Here is a 17,160-nt window from a genome sequence, read left to right as displayed (position 1 = left end):
AGGAATAGTCTGTCACTATATATTGTTTTTATCATTTAGCAGGTAGCAGCTATTCATTAATTGTCCAAATGTAACCAACCAAGAATTAATCATTATATAACTTCTACTTTTAGAAAAACATAGGACATTTATATTTTCATTTTTTTTCTCACTGGAAGTGTGTGTGTGTGTGTGTGTGCGTGTGTGTGTGTGTGTGTGTGTGTGTGTGTGTGTGTGTGTGTACTGGGGCTTGAACTCAGGGCCTCTCATACTTGCTTAACTTTTTCCTTCATGGCAGGTACTCTACCATATGAGCCACACCTTCACATCTAGCTTTTTGTGAGTCTCTTGGTATCTGAGCTGACTTCAAATGGGGATGTCAAATTGGACATAGGATTACAGGTGTTAGCCACTGGTACCCAGCCAAAATGTCTTTAAATCTATTACTGAGCTCCACAACAGAATGGACAAAGGAGATTAAGCAACCAGGGAGAGTACCATTCACATTAGCAGAAATTAAAAAGCAAGATAATTATATTGATTACCAAAACAGAATCAAATTTTAATCAGCTTTTTTGCCAGTCCTGGGGCTTGAACTCAAGGCCTGGGCACTGTCCCTGAGCCTCTCTGTACTCTACCACTTGAGCCACATGGCCACTTCTGGCTTTTACTGCTTATGTGGTACTGAGAAATCGAACCCAGGGCTGCATGTATGCTAGGCAAGTACTCTTACCACTAAGCCACACTCCCAAGCCCTTAAACGGCTTTCTTTTGTATAGGTATTTATAATAAAGTAAATTAACCATTCAATAGGAAGAGGAAAAAAAACTAATGAAAATTAATATAGTAGAAAAGAGAAAAAGGGTATATAGAGAAATAATTACTGTTAATTACTCTGAAAAGACTTGTGGTCTAGCCTATCCAACTTTATTTTAACAATCCTGATGACAATCCTGTAAGTGCTGCCTCAATAAATATGCTCTAATTATCAGCTAATTTTAGCTTGTCTATTGTGAATATCTGTTAATAGAAGGTGAGAGACCATTTTAAGATAATAGGATGAATTGAATTTTACCAACATTAAAAACTGAGACAATAGATTTGACATCATAGTTTTAGTATATTCCATATTTTTGGTAAGAAAATTAGCTTTGACGATGCAGACTTAAATTCTTGTATCAGAACATTCTGTTATCTATATTTTTACTTTCAAGCTAACAAACTGTAAGCTTAGAACCCTTAATAATGAAAAAAATAGGTCATAACTGATAACTTCTACTGCTACTACTAAGGATGGTGGACCCAGGTAGACATATTATTAGTGATAACACCATGGATGAAGTCTGCACATAAAAAAAACCCAAGAACATACTCTTCAGAAAACTTCTGAGACTGTCTTAAAGTAATCAGTTCTGTTCCACTAGGCTTCATCAGAGTATGGAGAAATAAATATAACAGGAAAAACTCTTCCACCACCGGCCAGCATCTCCCAAAATAGGAAAGGGTCCACCCATTGTATTTGGCCTGCATACTAGGGTAGTGGTTTAGGCATGTCTCTGAGTCCTGGGAGGAAAATGTTATACACTGCACACCCTGACTACCTCACCAAGAATACTATGGGTCAGACTGTGCTAGGAAAGAAGTGTAGGTGAGGAGAAGAGCAGATGGCAAGTGGGATGTGGCTCAGATTGCTTCCATGGGGTTGTGCCAAAAGCACTCTCAAATTCCCTGTGCTGTCTTTACCCTCACATTATAACCACTAAAGCACTTACTTATTAAGACCTTATGAGTTTGAAGAAGTGTTTGAAAGTCACTAGTTTAGATGAACACTTAACAATAAAACATTCCTGTATCTAGCCCCAGTATCTTCTTGCCACTCAGGCTGTTATGTCCTAGGGGTATGTATTCTGCCAATGGAAAGATGTATTAGGCCTTTGGTATTTCCCAGTACCAAACTCAAACTTGCCTCCTTCCTACGTTCATCTTCTGGTTCAAGTTATTCCTCTTACAAATTATATGAAATAAATCTGTGTTCCCTTTTTTCTGACTAATCAAACATCACTTATTGGCTAATATCCATTGTTACTCTAATGTGTAGCTAACTTGATGCATCCTCTTTTTTTTTTATATACTCATATGGAACACTCCTTGGCACTTATGTTTTATTGTTTTAGTTATCTTTAGCATTTTCTATGCTTTCCTAACAAGAACATAATCTCAGTCTTATTTTTAAGCCCGTTTCTCTATCTTTTTCACTACCTGGCAGCTAAGTAGATTAATACATATGTATGTTCTACATTCAATCATATTTCTTTACAGAAATGTACTCAAATTATATCCAATGATCAGTCTACACCCTGTGTATTACTTGTTTGCTAACATTTTGCCTCTCCTTTCAATCTCAGCCTTCTTGGGCAGAGAGTAGTTGCCATTGACATATTTTCTTTTTAGTAGAAGAATCTTCACAGCTTTCATATAACCCTCAACGCATCCTATGACTTCAATTAAAGATTAAAACCTACTACTATAGTTTGGTTTTTCACTCCCTCTAACTAACTCTTCCCTATTTTTTCTGCAATACTTGGGATTGAACACAAGACATTTAGAAAACACTCTACCATTTCAGCCATACTCATAGTCCCTTTGCCTTTGCTTTTAGTTTGCTTTTCAGATACAGTCTCAACACTAACTTTGCCAGGACTGGCCTACAACTGCAATCATCTTGTCTCTACCTCTACAAAGTAGCTGGAATAATAGGTCCTAAATCGTCTGTATTTGTGTGTGTGTGTGTGGGGGGGGGGGTTGTGGGGCTTAAACTCAGCCTGGGCACTGTCCCCGAGCCTCTTTGTACTCAAGGCTAGCATTTTACATTTCAGCCACCACACCACTTCCAGTTTTTGAATGGTTAATTGGAAATAAGAGTCTCATGGGGACTCTTCTGCCCAGGTGAGCTTTGATCTTCAGATTTTCTTAGCCTCTTGAGTAGCTAGGATTACAGGTTTGAGGCTGTCATAAATGCTATTTTCTGCAAAGTAGCAATTCAATAAATATTAGTGTGGATACACATCACAGCTGGGACACTGACTAGAGCTAGACAAAATACACATTTAACTGCCACCTTACCTCTGCTTTACGGATATTTTCTCTGGCTTCATCTATTTTCTGTTCCAGGTCTACCCGGTTTTGTTCTGATATGGCAACTCCATGACATTCCAGATCATTCAGAACCTATTGAAGAAAATAGAAAAATAATGACTTTCTCAATTATCTTTCCTTACTTGAAAGCATTAAGATTATTTAAAAAGCTTTAGGCTATTTTGGCCATTTTGAACTTTAAATTATTTAATTTATTCATTTATTTAAACTTTTTGTGTGTGGGGGGGTGTGTGTCAGTCCTGGGGTTTGAATTCAGGGCCTAGGTGCTGTCCTTGTTTAAGGCTAGAGCTCTATCAGTTGAGCTATAGCTCCACTTCCAGAGTTTTGGTGGTTAATTAGAGATAAGAATCTCATGGACTGGGCTGGGAAAGTGGCTCAGTGTAGAGCACTTGCCTTGCATGCGTGAGGCCTTGGGTTCGATTCCTCAGCACCACATAAGCAAAAAGAAAAAAAGCGGGAAGTGGAGCTGTGGCTCAAGTGGTAGAGTGCTAGCCTTGAGCTGAAGAGCTGAGGGACAGAGCCCAGGCCCAGAGTTCAAGCCCCACGACCAGACCCTCCCCGCCCCCCCCCTCCCCCCAAAAAAAGAATCTCATGGACTTTCTGTCTGGGCTGGCATCAAACTATGATCCTCAGATCTCAGCCTCCTGTATAACTAGGATTACAGGTATGAAACTGGTACCCAGTCTTAAACTTTTTCTTTTCTTTTTTTCCTTGCTAAAACTGGAGTTTGAACTCAGGCGATTGTGCTTGCTAGGTAGCTCTTACCATTTTTTGCTGGTTATTTTTGAGATAGGGTCTTGCTTCCTGCTTGGGCTGAGAGAACAACCAAAGTCAGACTTTCTGCTGTGGATAGGTATTCAGTTCTTCACTGAGAAAGAATCTCACAAACTTTCCTGCTCTATGGGCTGGGAAGGTGGCTCAGTGGTAGAGTGCTTGCCTTGCATGCCTGAGGCCCTGGGTTCGATTCCTCAGCACCACATAAGCAAAAAGAAAAAGGCCGGAAGTGGCACTGTGGCTCAAGTGGTAGAGTGCTAGCCTTGAGCTGAAGAGCTGAGGGACAGTGCCCAGGCCCAGAGCTCAGGCCCCACGACTGGACCCCCCCCCCCCAAAAAAAAAAAACAACCAAAAACCAAAAACCAAAAACAAACTTTCCTGCTCTGTCTGGCCTCAAACTATGGCCTTTCCAATCTTAGCTTCCCAAGATTACAGGGCTGAGCTACCCGTGTCGAGCTGATTTCTACTTCCATGAATATATGAATATCCATTTTCTACCTTTATATATTTTATTATTTAAAACATTTTCTAGATATTAGTTCTTTCTGTTTTTTATGTTGCAAACATTTCCATTCTATTGCTTTTCTCTTTTCCACATGTTTATATTTGTCAGTTTTTATATTTCTGAGATACCAAACATGTTTTTCTGGTTTTTAATAATCTTGTATTTAGAATTTTGCCTTTAAATTTTTCTGAAATTCATTTTGTATGTAGTGGAAGAGAGAAATCATGCTGAGACTAAGCCCCAGGACTTACTTACTTTTCACACACACACACACACACACACACACACACACACACACACACACACACACACACACACACACACACACACACACACACACACACACACACACACACACACACACACACACTTTTTTTTTTTTTTGGTGTTAGTCCTGGTGCTTTACCTAAGGGTCTAGACACTGTCCCTTTTTGCTTGAGGCAAAAAAGATTTTTCATATTTGCTCTACCTCTTGAGCCATAGCTCCACTTCAAGCTCTTAATTGCTACTTAATTGTTGATAAAGAGTCTCATGAACTTTCCTGCCTCAGCTGGCTTCAAACAGCAACTCTTAGATCTCAGCCTCCTGAGTAGCTAGGATTACAGGTGTGAAACACTAGCATCTGGCCAATATGTTTTTTATTATGAAAAAATTTAAGTATACTCAATAGTAGAGATATTAGTTCAAAAAACTCCCATAGATCAACCACTGAAATTCAAATCATACAGATTTTTCTATATCTGCTTTACCTATTTTCTTTTCCTTTGCTACAGTATCTAAAAGTAAATTCCAGGGAGATTATATAATATTCCTACATGCTTTAATAAAAATCTCTAAGCATGTGAATTTCTTTGGCAGTACTGAGTTTTGAACTCAGGCCTCACACCTACTATGGCTGTTGAACCATGCCTGTAGGCCTCTTTTGCTCTGGTTATTTAGAGAAAGGATTTTACTTTTTGCCTGATCTATAGCTGGACTGTGTTCTATCTATTTTATGCTTTCTGACACAGCTGAGATGATCTGTACCACCATAACCAACTTTCTTCTTTTGAGGTGGAACCTCATAATCTTTTCCTGCAGAGCTTAATCTTCTTGATTTTAGCTTCCCATGTAGTGGGTATCATATATGCCACCAGTATCTAGTATCAGGTGCCAGTAGCATCTGACTATCGCACTATGTAGCCAAGGGTGCTTTGAAATATGTAAATCTCCTGCCTTAGCCTTCTAAGCATAGATGTATGTGATCAGGCCTGGCTTGTTTACTAAGTGACACTATTTTTTTTTCTTTTTCTTTTGAAGTGCCAGGACTTCTTGCTAGGCAAGTGCTCTATCATGAAAACCTTAAACCAGGGCTCAGCATGTGCTACACAGGTATTCTACTGAGAGTTCCATCTTTACCCTGAGATTCTGAATTTTATAAAATTTTGGGCACCTATGAAAATGAACACAGAAATTTTGAGTTTTATTCTGCAATTTACTGCACTGATACACTTCTGAATGTTCAGTCACCTTTGTACCTTAGTCATGAATTTTAAACATAGCTGGATTCACTTTTATTAAAATGAATTTAGCTTTTTTTTTTTTTTTTTGTGCCGAGCCTGGAGCTTGAACCTGGGTGCTGTCCCTGAGTGAGGGTTCTACCACTTGAGCCAGAACACCACTTATGGATTTTTTTTTTTTTGAGTAGGTTAGTGGAGATATGAGTCTTATGGACTTTCTTGCCTTGACTGGCTTTGAACTGTGATCCTTAGATCTCAGCCTCTTGAGTAGCTAGGATTACAGACATAAGCCACTGGTGCCCCGTATATTTAGTATTTTTACAAGTTTGTTAAGCCTTTGTTAAAAAAAAAGAATTAACTGACCATATGTATGTGGGCCTATTTCTAGACTCTTCCTTTTGTTTTACTCTTAAGTAACCTAACCTTACCACAATACATCAATTACTATATTCTTCAAATCAGGTAGAATAAGATAGATTTCTAACTTTATCCTTCATTTTCAAGATTTTTAGCTATTCTAGATTATTTGCACCCATGTATCTTTGAGAATCAGTGTGTCGATTTTTATTAAAGAAAAAGCTTGCTGGGTTTGACTTGTATTGCATTATAAACGCAGAGGTAACTGGCATTTTAAAAATTACTAAAGCCCTGCAATTCTAGCTACTCAAGAGGCTGAGATCCAAGGATTGCAGTTCAAAAGCCAGCCCAAGCAAGAAAAACTGTGAGACTCATCCCCAATTAGCTACCAAAAAAGCCAGAAGTGAAGCTATGGCTTAAGTGGTAGAGTGTTAGTCTTAAGGGAAAAAAGAAAAGAAAAAGATAAATGAAAAAGAAAGCTCAGGGATCAGGCTCTTTAGGATTACAACCCAAAATAAATAAATAAATAAATAAAATTTCAAGGCCCTTATCATCCAGTGAAAGAGCAAGCCTCTTCCTGAAAATTTTGGAATTTAGGCTTCTATAGTCCTAAGATTCCCAGTCTCTGCATGTAGGTCCCTGGTAGGTCAGCAGAACCATTGTAGCTGTGCTTGGCTGCCTGGTGACAGGAGGCTGAAGAAGGTAGCCAACACCTTTTTGGATCCATAAATATTGTCCAAAATATATCTGTTGTTTATATTGGAATTTCAGTGAAATTATTTGACTGTGTGGCTCAACAATTCCTGTTTCAACTCTCACTTGACTCATTCACTAACTTACACAAAAGATGTCAGACAACTTCTACAACTTTGCTCCATCATTTGCTGTCTCTCAGCTGCAGATGATGTCAAGTTCACCTGAAATATTCATTCTAGTAAATGTGATAAACTTTCAAGGCAGAAAACTTGTTTTAGCTGGGTGCTGGTGGCTCCCATCTGTAATTACTAATTATTCAAGAGGCTGAGATCTGAGGATCACAGTTCAAAACCAGCTCCAGCAGGAAAGTCTGTGAGACTCTTATCTCTAATTAACCACTACAAAACCAGAAGTGGAACAGTGGTTCAAAGTGGTAGAGTGCTAGCCTTGAGTGAAAAGGCTCAGGGACAGTGCCAAGGCCCTGAGTTCAAGCCTCATGACTGACAAAGAAAAGAAAAGAAATTTCTGTTTTAGAAGTTCAAAAGTCTATATAAGGGTCTGGGAATGTAGCTTAGTGGTAGATTTCTTACCTAACAGGCATGAAGCCCTAGGTTTGATTCCTCAGTTCCCATAAGCAGAAAATCCAGAAGTGGTCTGTGGTTCAAGTGGTAGAGCAATAGCCTTGAGCACAGAGAGGCTCAGGGACAGAGCCCAGACTCTGCTAGAGGCAAGGCCCAGGACCAGCAAAAAATAAATAAATAAATAAATAAAATGTCTATATGAGGCTACCTATGTCTTATGTTCTTATTCTAGTACCACACTCTCTTAATCAATAGTTTTATATACACTTTGAATTCTAGAAGTATGAGTCCTCTTTCTTTTCAGTACTGTTTTGGCTATTTGGGGAAGGGGGACCCCTTAGGATTACATATAATTTTTAGGATGGCCTTTTCTATTTCTTTCCTTTTTTAAAGCCCATTATTAGGATTTTCACAAGAGACTACACTGAATTTAAAAATCATTTTAGGTGTTACTGTCTTTTAACTTTATCTTCTATTCTATGACTACTAGATGTCTTTCTACTGGGATTAAAATAGGGACCACACTGAATCTGTACATCATTCTGGGTATTACTGTTATCTTTTTTCATTGTTATTTGAGTTGGCCCTAGCCTGGTCTAAAACTTATGAACCCAACCAATGTTTTTGCCTTAGCCTCCTTAGTGGCTGGGACTACAGGCATGTTTGCTATTCCTAGCTGTTACTGGTCATTTTAACAGTAACTTCCAATCTATTTGGTTACGCTGTTTTAAATTTCTTTCACCAATATTTTGGAGTTTCTTTTCGCTTCTTTTCCTTTCTTTTCTTTCTTGTCAGTCATGGGCCTTGAGTGCTGTCCATGTGCTCTTCAGCTCAAGGTGAGTGCTCTACCGCTTGGGCCAAAGCACCATTTCCAGTTTTATAGTTGTTTATTGGAAATAAGAGTCTCACAGACTTTCCTGCCGAGGCTGGTTTTGAATCGTGATCCTCAGATCTCAGCCTCCTGAATAGCTAGGATTACAGGCATGAGCCACTGGTGCCCAGCTTTCTTTCTTTTTTGTCTCTCCCTTCATTTTCACTCTTTCTCTTCATATATTTGTTGTTGCAGACTTCATATATTTGTTGTTTCAAGACTGTTCTTTTTTAGTGTACAGGACTACAACTGATTTTGTGTGTGTGTGTGTGTGTGTGTGTGTGTATATGTGTGTGTGTGTGTGTGTGTGTGTGTGTGTGTGTGTGTTCTGGGGCTTGAACTGAGAGCATGGACACTGTCCCTGAGCTTTTTTGCTGAAGGCTAGTGTTTTACCACTTGGGCTACAACTCCACTTCTAGCCTTTTTGGTGCATAATTTGAGATCAGAGTCTCATGGACTTTCCTGCCCAGGCTAGCTCTGAACCATAATCCTCAAATCTCAGCTTTCTGAGTAGCTAGAATCACAGGCATGAGCCACCAGCACCAGAATTGTATGCTAATTTTATATTTTTGTGCTAACATTACTATATTCATTTATTGGCTTTTAATAATTTTTGGTAGAATCTTTTAAAATTTAACTTTATTTTTTGTACTAGTCCTGGGGCTTGAACTCAGGGCACTGTACCTGAGCTTTTTTAATTCAAGGCAGGCACTCTGTCACTTGAGCCACAACTCCAGTTCCCCATGTGTGGTGGTTAATTGGAGATAAGAGTCTCATGGACTTTCCTGTCTGGGCTGGCTTTGAACTGCAATCCTCAGATGACAGTGTTCTAAGTAGTTAGGATGACAAGTGAGACATTGGTACCTGGTGATTTTTAATTATTTCTTATTAAGTAGTTGTACAAAGTGGTTTCAATTCCACAAGTCAAATTACAAGTATAATGTATTTTGATCAATTTCACCCCTTCCATTATTTGGTGGAATCTTTAGGATTTTTCACATTCAAAATCATGCCATCTGTGAAAAGATAATTTTACTTCTTCCTTCCCAAAGTAGATGCCTTTTACCACCCTCCCTCTTTTCTAACTGTCTGGGTAGGATTTCTAGTACTAAGTTGAATAGATACCCTAACTTAGCTTAGTCCTGAGCTTTGAGAAAATGCTTTAAGTTTTTTATCACTGTCAATTTTTTCTATAACAAATTATGCAGTGGTTTGGTGCAATTTTCTTTGTGTTTTAAGTGCTGAGCTCTTTAGATCCTCGTTTACAGTTTTTATTCAATTTGGACAACATTTAGCAAAAACCAGGTTTTAGGGGCTTTAGGGAGAAGTAAATATATTTTACATGTGAGAGGGATGTGAATAATTATGGTTGAAAGAGATTTTTTTTCTTTTTTTATAAATAACTACTACAATGTTTCTAATTTGACATGGTCTTCTAGACCTTTTCTCTCTCCCCACACTATGGACAAGCATTGTGACTGGCTCAATTAACAAAATGGGATACAAATATCATCATGGTATTTCTAAGGCCAGGTTATAAGGATAACATAGATTCAACTTGTCTTCCCACTCTTAAGACTCATAACTCTGGGACTTCATGTAAGAAGTACATTCATTGCACTTCATAAAAGAAGAACATCCAATTGGAAGCTGCCCTGTTGGACAGACTATGTGAAAAGACTTCAGAGAGATAGAGATGGATGAGAATTTCAGCTGTTCAGTTTTAAGCTGTTCAACTATTCCCAGTCCAAGCACCAGGTATTTTAATGGGGAAGCCTGTCAGATGTCACTAGCACTGGCAACTATCTGACTACAAACATGTGAGACCTCAAGTTTGGACTGCCTGAAACTATTTAATACTGAGAATAGGGAGATGATATTTTAAAAAATGCTCTTAGCTGGGAGCCAGTAGCTCAAACCTCTAATCTTAGCTACTTAGGAGGCTGAAATCTTAGGACTGCAATTTTGAATCCAGCCCAGGCCTCAAATCATAGTGTTCATGAGACTCTTATCTCGAATAAACACTACTCAGAAAAAGAAGTGGTGCTGTGACTCAAGTGGTAGAGTGCTAGCCTTGAGCACAAAGAGGCTTAAGGACTGTGCCTAGGCCCTGAGTGTAAGTCCCAGGACCAGAGAGAAAAAAAAAAGGCTCTCATTTGTGGCATTAAGTTTGATATAGTTTGCTATGCAGCATTCCATATGAGGAACAAGGAATCTGAGATGTTGACAAGACAGTGAAATTAAGTTGTCAAAATAGGCAAAAGAGCTAAGGGGCAGATAGTAGTAAGGCTCAATGTTGGAAATATTAATTTATGACTTAGTTGTAAGTAAAATCATGGAAGTGATTGAAACTGCCTTTACTGAGAGTATAGAAGATGAAAAGAAGGTGGCCTAGTAACAAAAAAACTAAGGAATTAAAATATTTAATTGGGGGCAGAAATAGAGAAATCCATGAAAGAATCTAGGAGCATCCAGAGAGGATCGGTTAAGTCATGGATGACAGAGAAGAAAATGTTTTAAGATGAAGGGCGTTGTTAACTGTCATGGAACCTTTGACTGGTTAAGAAAAATGAGAAACCAGAGAGTCTACTTTGGATCTTGCAACACAGGCTGCATGCTGATTTTGTCAATTTAGTCTTTTTGAAGGGAAAGAAGAGAATGAAGAGAAGAAAAAGGAGGGGAAGAACTAAATGAATGGATCTAAAAAGCTCAGCAAACCCTCAGGCATTTAAAATCAAAGAAAATCAAGTGAGAGGTAAGGATAGAGAGATAATAAATACAAAAAAATCTTTTAAAAAGTGGTTGTGAAGGCAACTCCCCCACAACAAACAAACAACAACAACAACAAAAAACAGGAGACAGCTAGAAGCCAGTGGCTCACGCCTGTAATCCTAGCTATTCAGGAGACTGAGATATGAGAATTGTAGGTTTTTGTTTGTTTTGTTTTTTGTTTTTTTGTCAGTTGTGGGGCTTGAACTCTGGGTCTGGGTACTGTCCTTGAGCTCTTCGGCTCAAGGCAAGTACTCTACCAGTTGAGCCACTTCTGGTCTTATGATAGTTAGTTGGAGATAAAAGTCTCATGGACTTTTCTGCCTCTGCTGGCTTGAACTGTGATTCTCAGACCTCAGCCTTCTGAGTGTGAGACACTGGCATCTGGCATGAAGATTGCAGTTTGAAGCCATCCCAGGCAGGGAAATCCATGAGACTCTTATCTCTAACTATCAAAAAGCCAGATGTAGAGCTCTAGTTCAAGTGGTAGAGCACTAGCCTTGACCATAAAAGAGCTTATGGACAGGACCCAGGCCCTGACATACCGTTGCTCTCTCTCTTTCATAGACACACACACACACACACACACACACACACACACACACACACACACACACACACACACACACACACACACACACACACACACACACACACACACACACACACACACACACACACACACACGATAAAGATAGGAATAAAATTGGGGGAAAACTATACTTAACTGCTTTGTGCTTAGAGTTTAGTATTGAAAATTCACTTTCATGGAATCTATAGTTCTGTCTTTAAATCCAATATACATATGCCCTTCTCTGCCCCAAAGGCTGTAATACATTATCAGTAGCTTTGCTAGGTAATTCTGTGGCAAACAGATAGAATACTATGTTGTTGCTAGACGATTTATTAAAATTTTAAGATATGCAGATAACTAAGAGCATAATGCTGACTATTGAGAAAGTACAGAAAAAAACCCACAGCATTTTCACATTAATAAAATTCAACTTCTAAAATTTGTTTGACATTTGATTTACACTGACTGTAGATAAGATGTCTTCTACTTCACTTACCCGCTGTTGATGAACAATGTTTTTGTGCTCACGTGCCACCCGTGTGGCCCATTTCCGAGCCTCCTTATTTAGACTGTGTTCCTCTGTAGTCCCAGTTTCTGATTCCAGTTGTCGACTCTACAACACAAGAGAGAAAAGAGAGAGAAGTATTGTTATCCTTAATGCAATTGTTACCCTCCTAGAGCTGAACCAGAAGACATTCCCTTAATCGACACTCAAAATGCCAGGCCCTGCTACACAGAGTCAGAAAAAGACCAGGAAAGTAGTACTGAACCATAAATTAACACAGGCTTTTTGTATTACATGGCTAAACATGAAAGCATCATCTCTAAAACTATGGACTTTTGGGTGTAAAGGAACCTAGCTAAGCTAAGTAAGGAAGAAAAAGATTTTTATGCCAACCTACAATACTGAGCCACTGAACAGATAGACATGAAAACAATTCAATAATTTCAATGTAATTAAAGAATAAAAAATAGTTGAACAGAATTGAGAGGAATAAGACAATAAAGCAACAGCACATAATCCTTCTTTCTGCCCCAAGATACTGGATTTCATTTGGTTAAAGTCCATCACCAACTTGCTACCAATTTATAAACTAACTTTGTCCTTTTTCTGTTTTTTGCTTTTATTTATTTTATTTTGTCAGTCCTGGGCTTGAACTCAGGGCCTGGATACTGTCCTTGAGCTCTTTTGCTACTACTCTGAGCCACAGATCTACATTTGGTTTCTTTTGGTTAATTGGAGATAAGAGTCTCACAAACTTTCCTGTCTGTTGGCTTTGAACCATGATCCTGAGATCTCAACCTCCAGAGTAGCTGGGATTACAGGCATGAGCCATCAGCACCTAGCTGTTATTATTAATATTATTTTGTTGGTGGTGGTGGTTGTGGGGCCTGAACTCTGGGTCTGGGTGCTGTCCTTCAGCTCTTCAGCTCAAGGCTGACACTTCTGGCTTTTTCTGTTTATGTGATGCTGAGGAATCGAACCTACAGTGTTAGGCAAGCACTCTACCAATGAGCCACCTTCCCAGACCCATTAGTATTATTTTTAATGATTATCTTTAATCCCTATCATATTATTTTTTGACTATTCAGGGTAAACTTTAATTCATCTTCAAAACAATCTATGAAAAGAAAATAAACTCAGTCAAAATAATGAACAAAAGATTAGAACAGACTTTTTTTTGAAGTGGATATATTAATGGCCAATGAGCCCATAAAAGAAGCAGTAGGTAAATTCAACCACAGTCATTAAGTGAATGAAAATTAAAACCACCATAAGGCTTTGTGTTGTGGCTCACATTTATAATCCTAATTCCTCAGGATCTGGAGACTGGGAGTGATCATAGTTAGAGATCAGTCCTGGCAAAAAGTTCCCGATACCTCATTTCAACCAACAAAAAGCTGGATATAGTTGGGCACTGGGGGCTCATACCTATAGTCCTAGCTAATCAGTAGGTTGAGAGTGGAGGAGCAAAGCCATTCTGGGCAGACAAATCTAAGAGACTCTTATTTCCAATTAACGAGCAAAAAGCCAGAAATACTGGTATGGCCCAAAGGGTAGAGTGCCAGCTTTGAGTTAAAAAGCTGAGAAAGAGGGTGAGGCCCTAAGCATAAACCCTACACCCGAGCTGGGTGCCGGTGACTCACGCCTGTAATCCTAGCTACTCAGGAGGCTGAGATCTGAGGATCACGGTTCAAAGCCAGCCTGGGCAGAAAAGTCCGTGAGACTCTTATCTCCAATAAACCACCAGAAAACCAGATGTGGCGCCATGACTCAAGCAGTAGAGTGCTTGCCTTGAGCCAAAGAGCTGAGGGATAGCACCCAAGCCCAGAGTTCAAGCCCCATGACCGACAAAAACAAAAAACAAAACAACACCCCCCAAAAGAACAAAAACAAAAAAAACCCAAAACAAACCCTACACCTGGTGTGAGCACTTACACACACAAAAACTCAGTGAAAAACGATTGGAAATATGGCCCAAATGGAGAGCACCTGTCTAGCAAGTAGGAGTCCCAAAGGCCAAACCCTAGTTCACACACATGAAAAAAAAAATTGAAGCAAACATTTCAAAATCATTATTAGGGAGTTTTATAAAAGCACAGATATTTATTGTTTTCCATTGTGAAAAAATGAATTGCCCCCCAGGTGACTAACATCCTTCTCCAAAGATAAAATAAATTGTAGAAAGAACATTATTATTGCAATCACATTAGCTATAGGTCATCATTTCCCCTTTAATAAAGGAAAGTGAGCTTGATAGTTCATCCTAGCACCTATGCTGGGAAAATGAAGGTGCTTCAGACAAGATGAAAAATGAACTCTTCACTAGACACAGAAAAGGAAAATTCTGCTCTCTAAGGTAAAAGCAATATCATGGCCAATGTATTTAATGGCCCCTTTTACATATATATGACTTTCATACCAACCCCAGGTCCTGCCCTTTACTGACATGCAAACCCACACATCCATCCCTCCCACCCTGACCCATACCCCCATATACCTCAGCTATGGTCATTCTCAGAGCACTGACAGGGGACAGTTCAATATCCACCAGTTGGGCAGCTTTTAAACTCTGCCCAGTAAAGATTGCGCAAGGACAGAAAATAGCACAGAGTTAGAATTTTAAGGCAAATAAGGACAGTACAGGTAAGAACATTTAGCACAGTGTCTAGAAAATAAAGAAGTTAGGGCCATCACTGGGCTTTGGAAAAGTGGAGTAAGAGCCACTGTTATTCTGTTATTTTGGAAGTAAGAACACTGTTTCTGTTACTTTTTGTAGAAGGGCAAAAATAATCTCAAATAAGGCCCAATTTTAAGTTGAGCAAGTTTGAAAAACTTGTCCATATTCTATATGTTTGAATGTTCTACTTCATTCATCCTAGGCTAACTTAACTTCATGCAGGAGAAAGTTGTTAGCATAAAGACACTGGGCATATTAACCATGTTTCAGAAAGAAGAAATGTCATGGTGTCTCTGCACCAGTAGTTTTGTTATAAAATTAATGATGCACACTCTTCTGTTCCAGACGACTCCAAAATTGATAGTTACTAAAGCACAAACACAACTGCACAACAAGTAAAACAATCTGGAATCCCCTTACAGTATCACTTTCACAAGGCTGGAACTGGAAAGGCTGAGGTTTGTGAAATACAGCATTCTCTTGTAAAAACAGCTGAAGGTTATAGTCCCGTACCACCTAAAGAGAAAATAAGATATCTTAAGTCTTTAATGAGGTTAAAATATCTAGTAATTACATTTAAAAGTTTAAGATTTATTCAACTTTTTTTTTTTGGTCGGTCATGGGGCTTGAACTCTGGGCTGGGGTGTTGTCCCTCAGCTCTTCAGCTCAAGGCCAGTGCTCTACCACTTAAGCCACAGCACCACTTCAGGTTTTTTCTGTTTATGTGGTGCTGAGGAATTGAACCCAGGGCCTCATGCATGGGAGGCAAGCATTCTACCACTGAGCCACCTTCCCAGCCCCTGTTCAAAAAGAAACAATATTACATATCCTATTTTTCATTTTCCATAAGAGTTTTTACTTACCTGTACTATTTTCTCAGGTATCTAAATTTGGTAAATATATATATACACATATATGATAAATACATATTTAATTTATATTATATATTTTATGAACATTTTGTGTGTGTGTGTGTGTGTGTGTGTGTATAACTGGTGTTTGAATTCAAGGCCTTATACTTGTTAAGCAGGCATTCTACCACCTGAGTCACACTTCTAGCCCTTTTTGCTTTGTTTTTGGATGTGGGTCTTCCATTTTTACCCAAGCCATTTTTACCTCTTATTTATTCCTCCAGCATATTTATGATGAAGAGTGCAGGTTATCATGGCCAACTTTTTGGTTAAGATGAGGTGTGGTTAAAGAAACTTTCTTGTCTGGGTTGGCTTAAAAAAACATCCTTTCATTCTCTGGCTTCTGAGTAGGTGGGATTACAGGCAGTCATAATATTTTCAGAGAGTGAAAAGACAGCTATCACATAAAAACCTACCTTTCTTTGGCCCAGGAAATCAGGGTGTTAAGAAAGAGGAAAATAGGAGAGAGGGGGAGGTTATGAGATGGAAAGAGAGAGAAGTGTGTTACTTCTTATAGTTTCTCCTCCTAGCCTTAAGTTTTATAGGCCTCCTCAGTCTGTTTTATGAAGATTCCTGTCCACTAGGAAATTGTCAGATAATCCTATTCCTAATATAAAATCATATACATACATACATACATACATATATATATATATATGTGTGTGTGTGTGTGTGTATATATATATATATATATATATATATATATATTTTTTTTTTTTTTTTTTTTTTTTTTTTTTGGTCGGTCGTGGGGCTTGACCTCTGGGCCTGGGTGCTGTCCCTCAGCTCTTTTTTTTTTTTTTTAAATTTATTTTTTGTCAGTTGTAGGGCCTGAACTCTGAGCCTGGGCACTGTCCCTGAACTCTTAAGCTCAAGGGTAGCGCTCTACCACTTGAGCCACAGCACCACTTCTGCTTATGTGGTGCTGAGGAATCGAATCCAGGGCCTCATGCATGCAAGGCAAGCACTCTACCACTGAGCCCCTTTCCCAGCACCAGTCCCTCAGCTATTCAGCTCAAGGCAAGCATTCTACCACTTGAGCCACAGCGCCACTTCTGGTTTTGTAGTGGGTTATTGGAGATAAGAGTCTCACGAGTTTCTTCCTGGGGCTGGTTTTGAACAGGGATCCTCAGATCTCAGCCTCCTGAGTAGCTAGGATTACAGGCATGAGCCACCAGGGCCCAGCTCAAAATCCTATTTTTAGAGTATTTCTTGACAACTTTTTGAAAGATTGTATTAAAAAATAGTGTTTTTTTTTTTTTTTTTGGTCAGTCCTCATGCTTAAACTCAAGGGCCTGGGCACTGTTCC

General features: G+C 38.9%; 1 protein-coding gene across 2 annotated transcripts in view; it reads right to left on the bottom strand.

The window, feature by feature from the left end:
- The window catches only part of Fchsd2 (FCH and double SH3 domains 2), a 222,768-nt gene that overhangs the window by 35,233 nt on the left and 170,375 nt on the right, over positions 1-17,160 (bottom strand). Inside the window, exons 10-13 of one of the 2 annotated variants that reach the window (XM_070035064.1) lie at positions 15,364-15,459; positions 14,764-14,835; positions 12,258-12,374; positions 3,103-3,207 (exon numbers count right to left, since the gene is read on the bottom strand). In XM_070035064.1, coding sequence (XP_069891165.1) covers positions 3,103-3,207; positions 12,258-12,374; positions 14,764-14,835; positions 15,364-15,459 — 390 coding nt within the window. The remainder of the gene's footprint in view (positions 1-3,102; positions 3,208-12,257; positions 12,375-14,763; positions 14,836-15,363; positions 15,460-17,160) is intronic. The other variant, XM_070035065.1, reaches the window with a different exon arrangement.

This window comes from Dipodomys merriami, unplaced genomic scaffold (genome assembly GCF_024711535.1).
Source record: "Dipodomys merriami isolate MVZ:Mamm:240054 unplaced genomic scaffold, mDipMer1.0.p SCAF_25, whole genome shotgun sequence".
In the NCBI taxonomy this organism is placed as follows: Eukaryota; Metazoa; Chordata; class Mammalia; order Rodentia; family Heteromyidae; genus Dipodomys; species Dipodomys merriami.
The sequence above is the reverse complement of the archived record's forward strand: the minus strand, read 5'-3'. Positions and strand labels throughout refer to the sequence as shown.